Raw genomic sequence first — 14,485 nt, forward strand, 5'->3', positions numbered from 1 at the left:
CATTTCATCCAAGGTACCTACCAACATGACAAACCCTGTGCCTTGTTGAATATGAGAAGATGTTTGAACTTTTATATATTATAATCATTGGCGGCCATTAATCTCCACCAGCATTCAAAGTTAATTTTTTTAACTCAATACAATATATTTTTTTAAATGTTTCATTAACTAAAATTACCTAATATCATCTCAAGTTGAAATAAACAAATTATGTAAATGTAAAAACAAGAGGCCCAATGGGCCTGCATCGCTCACCTGGTATAAAACTCACACTTGTAACCTTAAAAGTGATCTAAAATAAAGCTACAGGCAAAATATCAGTATTTATGATTAAAATTCATTCAAAAGACCCTGTTAACTTTTTTTTAAACATATCACCCCTGTGATTGAAAGTCGAACAAAGTCATTATGTTGAACACATTGTATAGCCTTTCATCTCAGGATGCAACTTGCAAAGTATAAACATCCTGGGACCCATGGTTATTCATAAGAGGTTGTTTAAAGATTTTAAACAAATTTGACCCCTGTGACCTTGAATATAAGTCAAAGTCATTCACTTTAACAAACATAGTAGTCCTTGATCCCAGCATATGCTACTAACTAAATATCAACATCCTGAGCCTTTTGGTTATTCAGAACAAGTTGTTGAAATATTTTAAACATATTTGCTCCTTGTGACCTTGAATATGATTCAAGGTCATACATTTAAACAAACTTGGTAGCCCTTGATCCTAGTATGCTACTGACTAAATATCATCACCCAGGGCATTTTGGTTATTCAGAAGAAGTTGTTTAAAGTTTTTAACATATTTGACCCCTGTGACCTTGAATATGGGTGAAGGTCATTTATTTGAACAAACTTTGTAGCCCTTTATCTCAGCATGCTACTGGCCAAATATCATTACCCTGGGCATTTTGGTTATTGAGAAGAAGTTGTTTAAAGTTTTTAACATATTTGACCCCTGTGACCTTGAATATGGGTGAAGGTCATTCATTTGAACAAACTTTGTAGCCCTTCATCTCAGCTTGCTACTGGCCAAATATCATCACCCAGGGCATTTTGGTTATTCAGAAGAAGTTGTTTAAAGTTTTAAACATATTTGACCCCTGTGACCTTGAATATGGGTGAAGGTCATTCATTTGAACAAACTTTGTAGCCCTTCATCTCAGCATGCTACCGGCCAAATATCATCACCCTGTGCATTTTGGTTATTCAGAAGAAGTTGTTTAAAGTTTTTAACATATTTGACCCCTGTGACCTTGAATATGGGTGAAGATCATTCATTTGAACAAACTTTGCAGCCCTTCATCTCAGCTTGCTACTGGCCAAATATCATCACCCAGGGCATTTTGGTTATTCAGGAGAAGTTGTTTTAAGTTTTTAACATATTTGACCCCTGTGACCTTGAATATAATTGAAGGTCATTTATTTGAACAAACGTTGTAGCCCTTCATCCAAGCATGGTACTGGCCAAATATCATCTCCCTGGGCAGTTTGGTTATTGAGAAGAAGATGTTTAAAGTTTTTAACATATTAAAACCCTGTGACCTTGAAAATATGTGAATGTCATTAATTTTACCAAACTTTGTAGCCCTTCATCCAAGTTTGCTTCTGGCCAAATATTGACACCCTAGGCCTTTTGGTTATTAAGAAGAAGTCGTTTAAAGTAAGATATTGACGCCGGACGGACGGACGACGGACAGACGACGGACACCGCGCCACAGCATAAGCTCACTTGGCACTTCGTGCCAGGTGAGCTAATAAGGCATTGGTAAATATATGGTTTTCTTGAGTTGATTAAAATATCAATATTGACTTCAGCTTAAGGTTGTAATTATATTACAAAACATATCCTTCATGTACAGATAGTTAAAACAAGAGATCCCAAAGGGATCTTGGCGCACACCTGATGATAGTCATTAGTTCTATGTCAGTTTGATATTTTCTCTTCTTTTCTCTTATCTGTTTGATCAGCTTGCCTATCTCCCATCTTAATAAATGTTTTAATCAACCGCAAAAGTTAACATGAACAACTCAGGACCATTGAGTGAAGGGGAACCTACATAATTTATCAAATTTAAGAAAAAATCCTCCAGTTAATTCTGAGAAATATTGCAAACTTTCATTCTCAATTCAAGATGGCCATCTTTAATATGGGTAACTAAGGGTGATGGGGAACTTTGATGACAAATTTGAGAAAGACCCCTCCAGAACTTTCTGAAAAACAGTGCTAACAAACTAACTCTCAAATTTAAGATGGCTGTCTGTCAGCCATCTTGGTTTTGTGATCAGTCCCAAAAATTGATATTGGGATTAGGATGATGGGAAACCTATATGTGAAATCTGAAAAATATCCCTCCAATGCTCTATGAAAAATAGCACTAACAAACTATCATTCTCAAATTCAAGATGGCTGGCTGTCGGCCATCTTGGTTTTGCAATCAATTCCAAAATAGGATATGCATAACTAGGGATCATGGGAAACCTTCATGTAAGATTTGAAAAAAGATCCCTCCAGTACATTTTGAGAAATAGCGCTAAAAATCTTTGACCTTCAAATTCAAGATGGCTGCCTGTGGGTCATTTTGGATTTGCAATCAGTCCCAGAAAACGATATGCATAACTAGGGATCAAGGGGAACCTTCATGTAAGATTTGAAAAAAGATCCCTCCAGTACTTTCTGAGATATAGCGCTAACAAGAAGGACAGACGGAATGACAGACGCAGGGTGATTTGAATAGCATACCATCTGATGATAGTGGGCTAAAAATAGCTGATGCATTGAATATACATGAAGGAATGGAGATGGATGGACAGCAGGGAATGGAGGATGTAAAGCGACTAACAACATGTGTCTGTCTGGCAACTGTAATGACATTTTTTTATCTTATCTGATCTAATCTCTCAGTATTATAACACAACATCACATAACATATAATTTCAGACAAACATTCTCTAGATATGAACAAAATATAACCCTCATATGTTGTCTTTTTATTGCATGATATTTTATTTTCATTTTGTTGAAAAAATGTCAAATTTACAATTTCGGGAATGCCCACAATTTGAGACTATTTTCAATGACATCACAGTTCTCCTCGTCAGAATCATCGCTGTCATCCACACAGGAGAAATGTCTCTGGCCTGAGGCTGAGGCTAAAATTGGCAGGTACGGGTGTAAACTGAAAGTGAAGAGATGACAAAATAACTACACAAAAAAAACATAATTTATAGTAAATATCATCAAATGTTTTATCTAATACAGGACAGTAAACCCCTGTTCAGAATAAACAGATTTCAAGATTATTAATTTACATTAAGTTGTGGCGGTTGGGTGGCTCAGTGGACAATGCACAAGCCTTAAATGAAGGTGGCTGAGATTTGATTCCCTACGTGGGTATGAAAAGGTACAGAGTCTTCTGCCCAATCTTGTGGGTTTCTTCTCACCACTCTGGTTTCCTCCCAGATAAAGACACAGTCACACTTTACACATTTCGATCCAGGTCAACAAGAGTTATCAATATAAGTTGATAAAATTTGTTTCCATTTTTTTTTTTTAAATAATTATTTTTCATCGATAAGGAATCAGTTTCTTTCTTATATTGTGTCCAGATTATTAGACTTGTATGGTGATAATGTTTGTTTCTTAATTTTTTTGTAACCAAACAATGAGGAAGCAGATATTTTTTTTTGTATTATGACCAGATTATTAGACATTTATTATAGTCATAATTATCTAGACTGACCTCATTTTATTGGCATATATATTAACGGTACAGAGGAATCACATACCCGATTCCATTGACAGTATCCTTGTGTGCTGGGAACTTATTGATGACTTTGAGGACGGGATCCTGGCCAGGAAACAACTCCTCTGGGGCAATGGTGGTGTCCCAAACGTTCACCGTACCATCATGGCTACCGGAGAACATGTACCGCCCACTCCTGTCACAACATAACAAAGGCTAGCACTGTTTTAATACATGTATTTTACTACTGCTTTCAGGACACAAAACAGTCCATGCATCCTCGATATTCCAGGGGTTCCGCTCTCTGCACCTCTGGAATATGTCATAGCAAAATTGAAGGCACGCAGCTAGCTATTTGATTGGTCTCAGGTAAAAATACCTGACCAATCACTAGGCTGATACATGCATCCTTTGAAGATTACAGGGGAGCGACACCCAACTTCAAAGCAAGGGAATTTTACTGTAATGCAATCACAAGATTCTTTTGATGTACATTAAAGGATCAAACATATTCCAGGGGTGCAGAGAGCGAAAAGTGAACGGAACCCCTGGAGTATCCAGGATGCAGTCCAAGTAGCACCATTATACTTTAGTACTCCCATCAGGACAAAATCTGTTCTTCTACCATATTTATCTGGCAATAAGTTAATTCATATCTACCATTTTACAGTTCAGTAGAGATGCTTACAGATGCTGTTAAAGTCTGATATTATATGTTGGCGTATCAAGTCACAACACAGCTGATAAAGCATTATCAGAGTCTTATAAAACTCCTACAAGGACACAGTTTACGTTAAACAGCCTTCATTATGGTCGTATTGGCATCCATTGATTACCTAGTCATACAGTCACACAAATACATTGTGAGAGAGATACTGTTAATATTCTCCATTTGGAAGTGCAGACGTCATATTAAAGGTCCATACACCTGATTCTTTTGTTATTTTTACTTTTTAGAACATTCTGAACAATACCAGATGAGAAAAAACAAAATCAGAAGAGGCAGAGGATATGGTTGTATCTCATTTTAACAAGTATTTACAGTAACATGGTCTCACCTGTCAAGTTCAAAGTAAATCCTCTGATTAGTCAGCACTTGTCTCAGAGCTACAAACAAAATCCTTCCAGGATATCGCAAATCCCAGCAAATTATTTCAGGATCCTGGAAGTTAAAAAACATTTCAGATCAATTTTAAGATTTACCAATGCGTAACTTTTGGATTAAATGCCATACCATTAGCCTTACAAAACATGTTGTACAGTACACATGTTCAAAATCATAAGACTTAAAAAACGTGTATAACACACATGTTCTCCATTCCATTTGAATTATAAACTGTTCAACAAATGTACAACACACACGTAGCATATAACTAAACTTCAAAAAATATGTACAATGAACATGTGTACTATAGACATTATTGGTAGAAGAAAATCCCTGTACCAAATAAAACATAAACAATTTTAGTTGTAAAATTAATCGTACATAAGGATGCAAATTCCAAATGTTAAATGGTACATTAGGCTTATTATTTTGCATTGTCCATACTTGTCAAATATCACAACATCCAGGTTACATACACTGACAACACTGGTATGGTTGGTACGCAAAAGAGCGTAACTATAGTTATAATTATAAACTGTACACACAAGTGCTGTCTCCAGCAGAACCAGAGCACGCGGAGAGGAGAGGGAGTATATGTGTGGGTGGGTCTGGAGTTCCTCCCACAGAAGAACATTTCATTATGTATTATTTTAATGTCGTTGTCTGCGCCAGCGAAAAGGATTATGCTACGTCATATTTAAAAAAAGAAACGCAGTTACGTCTATGTATGCTGGAAATTGATGGAAGATATATAAGGTAAACTCCATTGATACAATACACTGGGACACACACTATATACAGATCTAACAAATTACCCGACAACACAAACAACAACTGGAATGATTTGTATGATGCAAAATAATATTTAAACTTACTTTACGTCCCCCGCTATAGAGCTTGGTTCCATCAGGAGAAAAGGCCAGATGAGTTACTCCCCCTTGCTGTCCATCAAACATACATGCCATTTCCCCTTTAGGCTCGCAATACACAGCAACTACAAAGCATCAACATAAGCTTCTCTAGGCCTCGTGTTTGATTAGGTTGTTTAGAGTTTCTAACACATTTGACCTTTCAAACATTAATGTTCATCAATACCATTTATTTTAACAAACTTGATAGCCCTTATCCCTTCAGGTTACATATACAATGAATTTGTGCATTGTAATTACTGAAAAGAAGTTGCTTGAAATTTTCAACACCTGTGATCTATTGACCTTGAAAGTGGATTAACATATTTTTGTTCAACACATTAGAAAGCCATTCTCCCTAGCAAGTTATATTTCAAATATCATGAACCTAGGACTAATGCTTATTTATAAGAACTTTATTTTAATGAGTTGATAATAAACAGATGCTTTGCATATTGAACATTCCCAATACCAGGTTACTTGTTGGGTATTCATAATTAGCTAATTGGTAAGTCACTTACTAGCCCTGGAGTAGGATCCTGCAGCATACATTCCTGTATCCTGGGGACTTGGAACTATACATGAGATGATACCAGGCTGACCTGTTTTAGCTGAGGAAAAAATGTGAAACTTGTGATAGCTACCTGTATATATACAGGTGGTATAAGTTGTAAGGGGACAGGTGATCTGTGAGGCAGGTTTGATTGTTGTTATAGATATTTGATTTTTAAGGTAGGTTTCACCATAATAGCTAAAGACAAGTGATCCCAAAGGAAGGCTTGACTGCCATATTCCTTCAATGTCAAGTCAATATGAAACATCTTGATTGTCACTACTGTACTAATTATACACTAACGATGATGCTACCAAGTAGGATGAAATCAAGAGTTTCAGATATCAATGTCTCAGGTTCACATGAATATATAAAATGTGAACACATCCTTGCGAACCTAAGGGTATATGCTACCTTAATTATTTATCAAGGGAGACAACTCTTACACAAATCACAGGTTAAACAAAACAAGAAAATCAGTAAAACTGATGGATTATACTCCCTGAAAATTGACCCTATAGCGTTATGAGACACTACCTTGCAATCCTCCATACATCCTGAAAACTTCACTGACTTATCTACAGTGAGTTAGAAGTCATGATCCTGACAATCAGTTTAACATTTGACCTCAGTGTGACCTTGACATTGGGCATATGGACCAGATAGTCGTTCATAACATGACACCGTGTTTTCCGATATATATCTCTAAAAATTCATTTAGCTATCTTCAGTGAGTCAGAATATATATTCCTGACAAGGATTTAGGATAGACAGACAAAGCAGTGACTACACACTCCATGAATATTTATTCATATAAATCAGCATTAATGCATGTGTGCTTGCAACTACATGTATGTAACTTTATCCAACATCCTCAATTAGTTACATCTGTACAAATGATCATTCAGTTAAAGTGGATTATTTTGGAATAGATATGCATATCACAATACAATCTGATTAAAATCATATGTTACATGGCTTCGTTAACTTCATACTACGCCTGAACATCTGTGTGCCAGGGTCAGGGTCACGTTCAGGTGACCTTTATATCTATAAATACTCATTAAATTTTGACCAATCAGAGACCCTCTTTCAAAAGGGCGCACAGAGTTGTAACAAATATGGCGGACATTGATGAGAATGACGCGAAAGTTCTGAAGTTATTTGAGATTGATCTTCTGAAACCCGAACAGAAAAAGATATTCGAAGCTTTATTAGAGAAGAAAGACTGTATGGCGGTGTTGCCTACGCAATTATTACCCAATGGGTACGTTTTCCTTGGCGTCGTAGAAACGTCAGTTCCCGCCGGCATATTTGTTTTGGAAAACTAATCTGTTCGATACCCCTCGCTATTTATCTATCAACCATGATATTCCTATTCGCTGGCAAACGTTTGCCAGCGCGCCTCTAAATGGTTCATCTAAAGGTCACTTGAACCTGACCGCGGCACATTCAGATGTTCAGGCGGAGCCATGTAACAGATGATTTTAATCAGATTGATCACAATAAGGTAGTACATTGTACATCACCTTTAGTGATGATATTTACTTTTCGAATGCTGTGTGCTGTAGTACGTTGGCCTGGTAACACAGTCTCTCCCTGGTCTTGCCATATCAAATATTCGAATCACCTTGTTAAATCCACAATATAGTTTGGTCCCATCACAGTTAAAGGCTAAACTGTAGGCCGAGGCGATCTCATCCTGGAAAGGCAAAATTATGTTTGAAAGAGAAATATAATAACATAAGCTAGACAAAATTGGAACTTTGTTTTTTGTATTTTTTAAATTAGGAACATATTTCCTGTGTGATTACAGAACAGATACACTGTAATGATGTCACTGAATTATTCCTGAAATTAACCATTTCTCAAATCAAACTATTACATTCCCGACAGACTGTCAGACAAGAGGTAAATGAGGTTTTAAATTAGGTGACATAATCTTATTACAATGTCATACCATGGTTCAAAGGCAAGTAATTATACAATAAATTTTGTATTTCAATTGTTTGTTTATGTTCCTTTTTCCATTATTTTTTTTTACTTATTATTATGTTTGATCAGACAAACTTCAGACTTGATCTCACAGGATTTCTCTGTATTTCATTAAAAAGAGGTAACAACACCATAACTCACAAGGTGGTTGTAGGGCCGGTAGGTACACCTTATTTCTCCTGTGTTGGCATCCCACAAGTGGATGGGGCTGTCTTTGGATGTGGAAACCAGACTACAAAACACACAACAGACACTGCACTTCAATCTACACACAGGATTTATCAATCATAGTTTTCCTGATATTGTAACTGTCAATAAATTACGAAATAACAGGGAAAACAGTTGTTAATGAAGCTATCAAATTCATTCCTTCAAACATATGTGTGTAATGTTTCCAGTGGTATATTCAAACCTTTGTGTACATAACATTTTAAAGATAACACAATTATGCCAAATTTATTTGAAGTGAATCATTTTTGTTCCACTCAGATTTGAAAACTTGTTCATGTACGCACAGCATTTTTGCTGCTGAGGTGAAATAGATGGGGGTACTGTTGCTGTGACTATAGTTAGATAAATATGATACACTTCAATAATTCACATCACAGTCAACTCTAACTTAAATGACTAAGATGTCAAGTGTCAATTTTTACCAAAACTTTTTGATAATAGGTGTGAGATAAAGAGTGCATTATTATGCAGAGGTATGGAGGATATTGAAATTTTACTGTTAGGTGTAAACAACCCCCCAATCCTGCCCAGTACTCTTTTCTATTGGTCCAACATAGGACAGCAGTCACATTGTATTAGGTGCAGGTATCATATATGAACCTTTTGGGGCTGCTCAGAATCTCAACCTGCCTCAATTAAGACAATACATAATAGAATTTCCATATCCCATATATTCTACATCTCTTTTGTGATGGGCCTGTCACTCTAGTTATCTTTACCATTGAGTATTTGGATCATCAAACACCATCTTAGGATACCAGCAGTAATCGTAGATTGTGTCATTTTCTGTTAACTTCAGGGCCGAGGTCTGCAACAGAAAGAAATTAATTTTTGATACAACCCATATTCTCAGGTTCTTATGAATCTCATATTACAGATTATCATTATTTTACTCTAAAAGCAATATTCCCTTATGGAGGGATTTCTCCAAAATTATTAGTAAGTATTGGTTCTGATGACAGCAATTGTAGCTAGCCAAAACTTGTACACGGTAAACAAACTATGAAATCAAGATGTTGATGCTCCATCTTTTCTATTATATTTTTTCTCTGTTTTTATATCAAATATTCCACTTGCTATTGGCCTATATTTTATAGTACCCCTACTAAAACCATTGGAGTAATTCCTTTCCATCTTCTTGATTTATTGTTTACGTAAATATTATGAATAACATTGAAAATTATAAACTATATTCTTGTTTAGTTTTCTTTAAATTTGTGTGTTATGGTACCATTTCAGGGATCCCCTCATTGTGCCCCTCGTACAGGGGTTGTGGGAGGTTGATGAGCCTCAGACAGTTATCATTGCTGTTGGTGAGAATACACGTCCCATCAGGGGCCCTAAAGGGGGAATAAAATTATAATTATTTATGGTTAAACACACAATTACTTTATCATTGACCACTAATTAGTACAGTAGACACCAATTAATGGCCTATTTGCAAGAAAAAGAAATCTGAATTATTCAATTTGCCAAAAGTGAAAGTATGACTGGCTAGCTACCATGAATATTAATGATGATGACCTGGCTAAGAATTGAAGTGAAGTGTGTTGATGGTTCGTTCTTTAATTTCCAAATTAAAAGATAAATTCAAACATACTGAAAATACTCAGATAAAATATCATCTGTAGTGTTACCAGTACTTCCCTTCTATCATAAAGAAATTGAGAAAAAAAAGTGTGAATTTTACTTAACAAATTGAAGAAAGAAATGGGCAAAGAAATATATATTGAATTATTTGTATCATATGATGTTGCATATACTTATTTTCACATCATCATAGACAAGCCTGATATTTAGCATGTGCAATAACAACCATTGTGACAATGCTATCAGGAACAATAAGATGATATCAGGCAAACAAGTTGTAGCATTTCTTCTGTTTTCCTTTTTTTGGACTTTAAGTGTTACAAAATGCAGTCCTTTTCATTCAACCTGACTTTTTATGACACTAATTGGAGCTGGTTTCATAAATATAGTAAATGTTTGTAAAGAAGTGCTTACAGTTTTAAACAAATTATTGTCACATTTTTTTAATTTTTCACTCACCACTTGCAGCCCTTGAGGAAGTTATCGTCTGTGGTGTTGAACTCTGTCTTGGTTTCAGTAATGTATGTAGGTTTCTCCGTAAGTATCATACCCTCCTGACTATAAATAGACAGAGTTTCACATTGTAGTCAAATATATTGTATACAGGTTAATATATATACATGTAGGGCAAATAGAGAAAAGTTTACACATGACATTATCATTACCAGTATATGTACTCTATACTCATCAGACAATTAATGATCAGTAAAGTATACATTCACTTAGTTTAACCCTTTCACCACTGTAGACCATAATAGACTCATCCAGATCAATGAATGATAGAGTCTACTTAAGTTACATAGGGGTGAAAGGGTTAAAAAGTAAGAGTTGTACATGCTTTGTTTTTAAAAAATAGAAAGAAAAAAATTAAGCGCAATCGATTTTGTGAGTTATATATATCCATATCATGAACTCAAGCACCTCACAGATAAACCTGTGGTTTTATAATGAGGATACGTATCAACCTCTCCATTTCCTCTTACAAATTCAAGTTCTAAGGTCAAACTTTCCTTGAAAATAATTAATTGAAATATAAGTTACAACATATTAATGCAAGTGATTTACAATGATCTAGATTTTTTTGTGTAAGTAAAATAAATAAATGATGATTACTCGTACATACTGATATCATTTTTAATTGTGTTTTAGAAAATAAATTTGGCACATAAATTAGACAATTAAAATTTTGTCAATTACATATAAGATAGATTTTTACCAAAAGATAATCGTGTCAACTTTTTTGTTATTTCAATGCCATATCTTATTTATATTACAATGGAGTATAGAACTTCCATTGTTTTCTAAGATCTGCTATACATAGCTACCTGTAGTAAGAAGCCTCATCCTCTGGCTGTTCACTGCCCGGCATGTCAGCTTTGTCATCACTTTTTATATCTGTATTTGGGTCATCAGTATCACCATCTGTAGGGGCCTGCACTTCCATCTGAGAACACACAGGTTCAGCCTGCACGCTACTTGTATCCATGTCACTATTTTCCAAAACAGTTTCTGCTCCACAGGTTTCTTTATCGGACGTCACAGATGCAGAATCTAACATAGGTTTTGTCGTCATTGAATCCGAGTCTGATACACAAGTGTTTTCAACTCTGAACCTTTTCTTTGGAGGTGCCATACTCTGTGTGTCATCCCTGTAAGGGGAACAGTGTTGACTTGACGTGGAATCATTTTTAGGAAGATTAGTTACTTGGCTGGGGAAAATATCAATTCCACCGTCATTGATGTTGGAATCTAATCCTTGTGAATTTGAACAAGGTGCACTGATTTGTGTAGATAAATCTGTCAACACTGTACATACATCCAAACTCTTGTCCGACGTTAATTCGGTCGTCTGTCCACTTGTTACTTGTGTTTCTTCAGGTTCTGTTACCGGCGGTAATTTTGTTTCATTACTGATAAAGTCTTCACTACACAATTCTTTTTGAGCTGCCTTTGAATCTTGAGTTTCTTGTAATTCCTTCGTCTGATATATACCTCCATTCTCATTCTTTTCCCTTTCTAACACCTGACCTTGAACTTCCCCAAAACTCCTATCACCTTTGTTAAGATTTTCACCATGACTTTTGTCTGCAACAATGTTACCTTGGTTGTTATTACAAATTTCACTTGACATTTGATGTTCATCAAGTGTTTCTGGCTGGATTTGCAATATTACAGGAATATCATCAGAATGACTTTGACCTATTAAACTTTCATTTTGACATTTGACCTCATTTTCATTGTTAATTAGATTTCCAGGCAAGTTAGCTTCCATTTCAGATCAGCTGTTTCTGCTGTTGTAGGGTGATACTTTCAATATACTATGGCGTGAAGGTTGGCATGAACCATTTACACATACTTAATCATAATTTCAATAACCTAGTAATTATCAAAGTCAAAACTGAAATACCACTTTTATCATTTTTTGCACATCAACATGACAAGTACATGGATCTCTCATCCAGTAGCTGAATAACCATTTCAATACTTTGATTCTGAAAAGAAAAAAGAAAGGGAAAATTAGTATCTCTTATAAGTTTGATTGTTACTACTGTTGTATGTTGAGCACGTACATACCCATTGTTTTGTAAATATTAATTACATAGCCTAAATAACTTGACTTGTCTTTTATCAAACAACAAAATTTTGGTTAAACTGAATATATCTCCCCTACTTCCAGTTTGATGGAAATGTAGCAAAACACAAAATCTAAAGTAAGTCAGTAAAGTTTGTAGGCTATGTAACCTACATTTGATATTATGTATCATTGTGTAACAAACCACAAGCTGAATCCACATGTACAAATGTATGCTAGATAATTGTTGGACTTTTAGAAGTGTTATGGAGCTGAATTCAATGTTTAACCAAGATGTTGTATGGATGAATGTATAGACAGATAAACAGAAAAGGTATATACTCATATGTCGTTAATGCATCCTATACAATGTTCCTATAATATCACAGATAGCTTTTTAGTGTACATCACATGCCCTGAAAGGACGTCTGAATTTAACTTATATACTCCTCAGCATAGTAAAAGTACCCTTGTATATATAGGTGGGCAGACAGGAATAATACTGGTTATGTTTATTGTTTAATAACTCTGAAACACAATGAGCTATTGATGTCTCATTGAGTGCTAAGTACCCAGTCTTGTACATGTGGCCGTTCATTTCTGAAGCATAATAGCTCAGAGAACTGACCATTTGGTTCATATCTGCCCATTTAGGTGAAATAGGAGAAAGAAAAAAGCATGGCCAGACCCAGATCCAAACCTGGGACCCTCCAAACTATAGATAGACATCTACCAATTGAGCTTTCTGGTTGCCGATGATCAACCCAGTCCAGTTCCACATAGGAACGATGTGGTTAGGAAAATGAACCAACAAATGGACCAAGATTAGAATCTTAAAGTTAACCTCCCAAATATAGATTGATGCTCTAGCCTACAGTCAGAATTATAATATCACTACATGTCCAGTTCTGTGCGCATGCATTTCTAAAAGGTAGATTCTAAAGAGTGTATGCAGTTGTTGTATGTACAACAAATGTCTTAAAACTGTTGTCTTTAGCAGCCCAATGCTACTGCAAAGCTATGTTGTCCCCAAAATATCAAGGCAACAATTTGTGCTTAAAGTGTCCATGTACGTAGTGAAACTGGACTGGGTAGATCGTCGGCGAGCATATGTCTAGAGTTCATCAGAAGGTCCCAGGTTTAAATTTCAGTCTGGCCATTGCATTTCTCTTTTTCCTGTTACATATGATATTGTCATATAGCTACATAGCAAGGGTATTGTCAGAACAGATCTAGAGTCCAATATTTTCTCCAGTACTGGTAAATCTTTTAGACTTTACCAATTCCTGTAAGCACGATGCCCCCATGAACCATTCAGGTTCAACCTGTTGTTGATCCATGTCATAACGATGCTTAGCAATTAACTCATTAACCCCTACATTTTTAAACCGGACGTGTCCATTCTTTGATACGGTAAGATTGAAATGTGACTTTAGGGTTGAATTGGTTAATCTTGCAACTGCTTGTAGTCTGCAATATCTTCTCTGTTTCATGTTTAAGCGATAAAAGATACACATACGAATAAATAAGTAAAAATATATACTAAATACCGTTTTTTTCAGTTGACGTTGATGAACACGTACTAGATTGATCAGAAACAGCACATTTGTCGAGGTACTCTGTGCGTTTAACAACTGTTGATGGAGGCCGACATGTTGTGATCACGAAGTGAATAAAGCATTGGAAAATACATACAACGCAAAATAAAATGAAATCTTCAACAGAATCATACTTGAATGGATTGAGGTTATATGTGGATATTGAATGAGGATGTATACTTT

General features: G+C 35.5%; 1 protein-coding gene across 3 annotated transcripts; it reads right to left on the reverse strand.

Annotated features, from left to right (window-relative positions):
• Positions 1 to 2,951: 2,951 nt before the first annotated feature.
• Positions 2,952 to 14,355, reverse strand: LOC110463206 (telomerase Cajal body protein 1-like). 3 transcript variants are annotated; one of them, XM_021517605.1, is made up of 12 exons: positions 14,255 to 14,355; positions 11,458 to 12,624; positions 10,592 to 10,690; positions 9,774 to 9,882; positions 9,262 to 9,350; positions 8,453 to 8,543; positions 7,865 to 8,018; positions 6,285 to 6,374; positions 5,731 to 5,849; positions 4,809 to 4,912; positions 3,794 to 3,946; positions 2,952 to 3,183 (listed from the first exon to the last, which is right to left on the reverse strand). In XM_021517605.1, the coding sequence occupies exons 2-12, from the start codon at positions 12,402 to 12,404 to the stop codon at positions 3,042 to 3,044; spliced, it is 2,097 nt and encodes a 698-aa protein (XP_021373280.1). In that variant the 5' UTR covers positions 12,405 to 12,624; positions 14,255 to 14,355; the 3' UTR covers positions 2,952 to 3,041. The 3 variants fall into 3 exon arrangements, with proteins under 3 accessions (XP_021373280.1, XP_021373281.1, XP_021373282.1); XM_021517606.1 differs by having other exon boundaries at positions 14,288 to 14,319; XM_021517607.1 differs by lacking the exon at positions 14,255 to 14,355 and adding an exon at positions 13,985 to 14,013.
• Between the last annotated feature and the right edge of the window lie 130 nt (positions 14,356 to 14,485).

The sequence above is a fragment of the Mizuhopecten yessoensis genome, unplaced genomic scaffold (genome assembly GCF_002113885.1).
Source record: "Mizuhopecten yessoensis strain PY_sf001 unplaced genomic scaffold, ASM211388v2 scaffold10875, whole genome shotgun sequence".
In the NCBI taxonomy this organism is placed as follows: Eukaryota; Metazoa; Mollusca; class Bivalvia; order Pectinida; family Pectinidae; genus Mizuhopecten; species Mizuhopecten yessoensis.

Bases quoted from the DNA above. Each gene is read 5' to 3' on its own strand.
- LOC110463206 (XM_021517605.1), bottom strand. From the start codon at position 12,404: ATGGAAGCTAACTTGCCTGGAAATCTAATTAACAATGAAAATGAGGTC. The intron at 8,019-8,452 runs GTGAGTTATGGT...TTGCCTTTCCAG, and splicing joins ACCGGCCCTACAACCACCTT to GATGAGATCGCCTCGGCCTA. The intron at 3,184-3,793 runs GTATGTGATTCC...CTTCACTTTCAG, and splicing joins GATACTGTCAATGGAATCGG to TTTACACCCGTACCTGCCAA.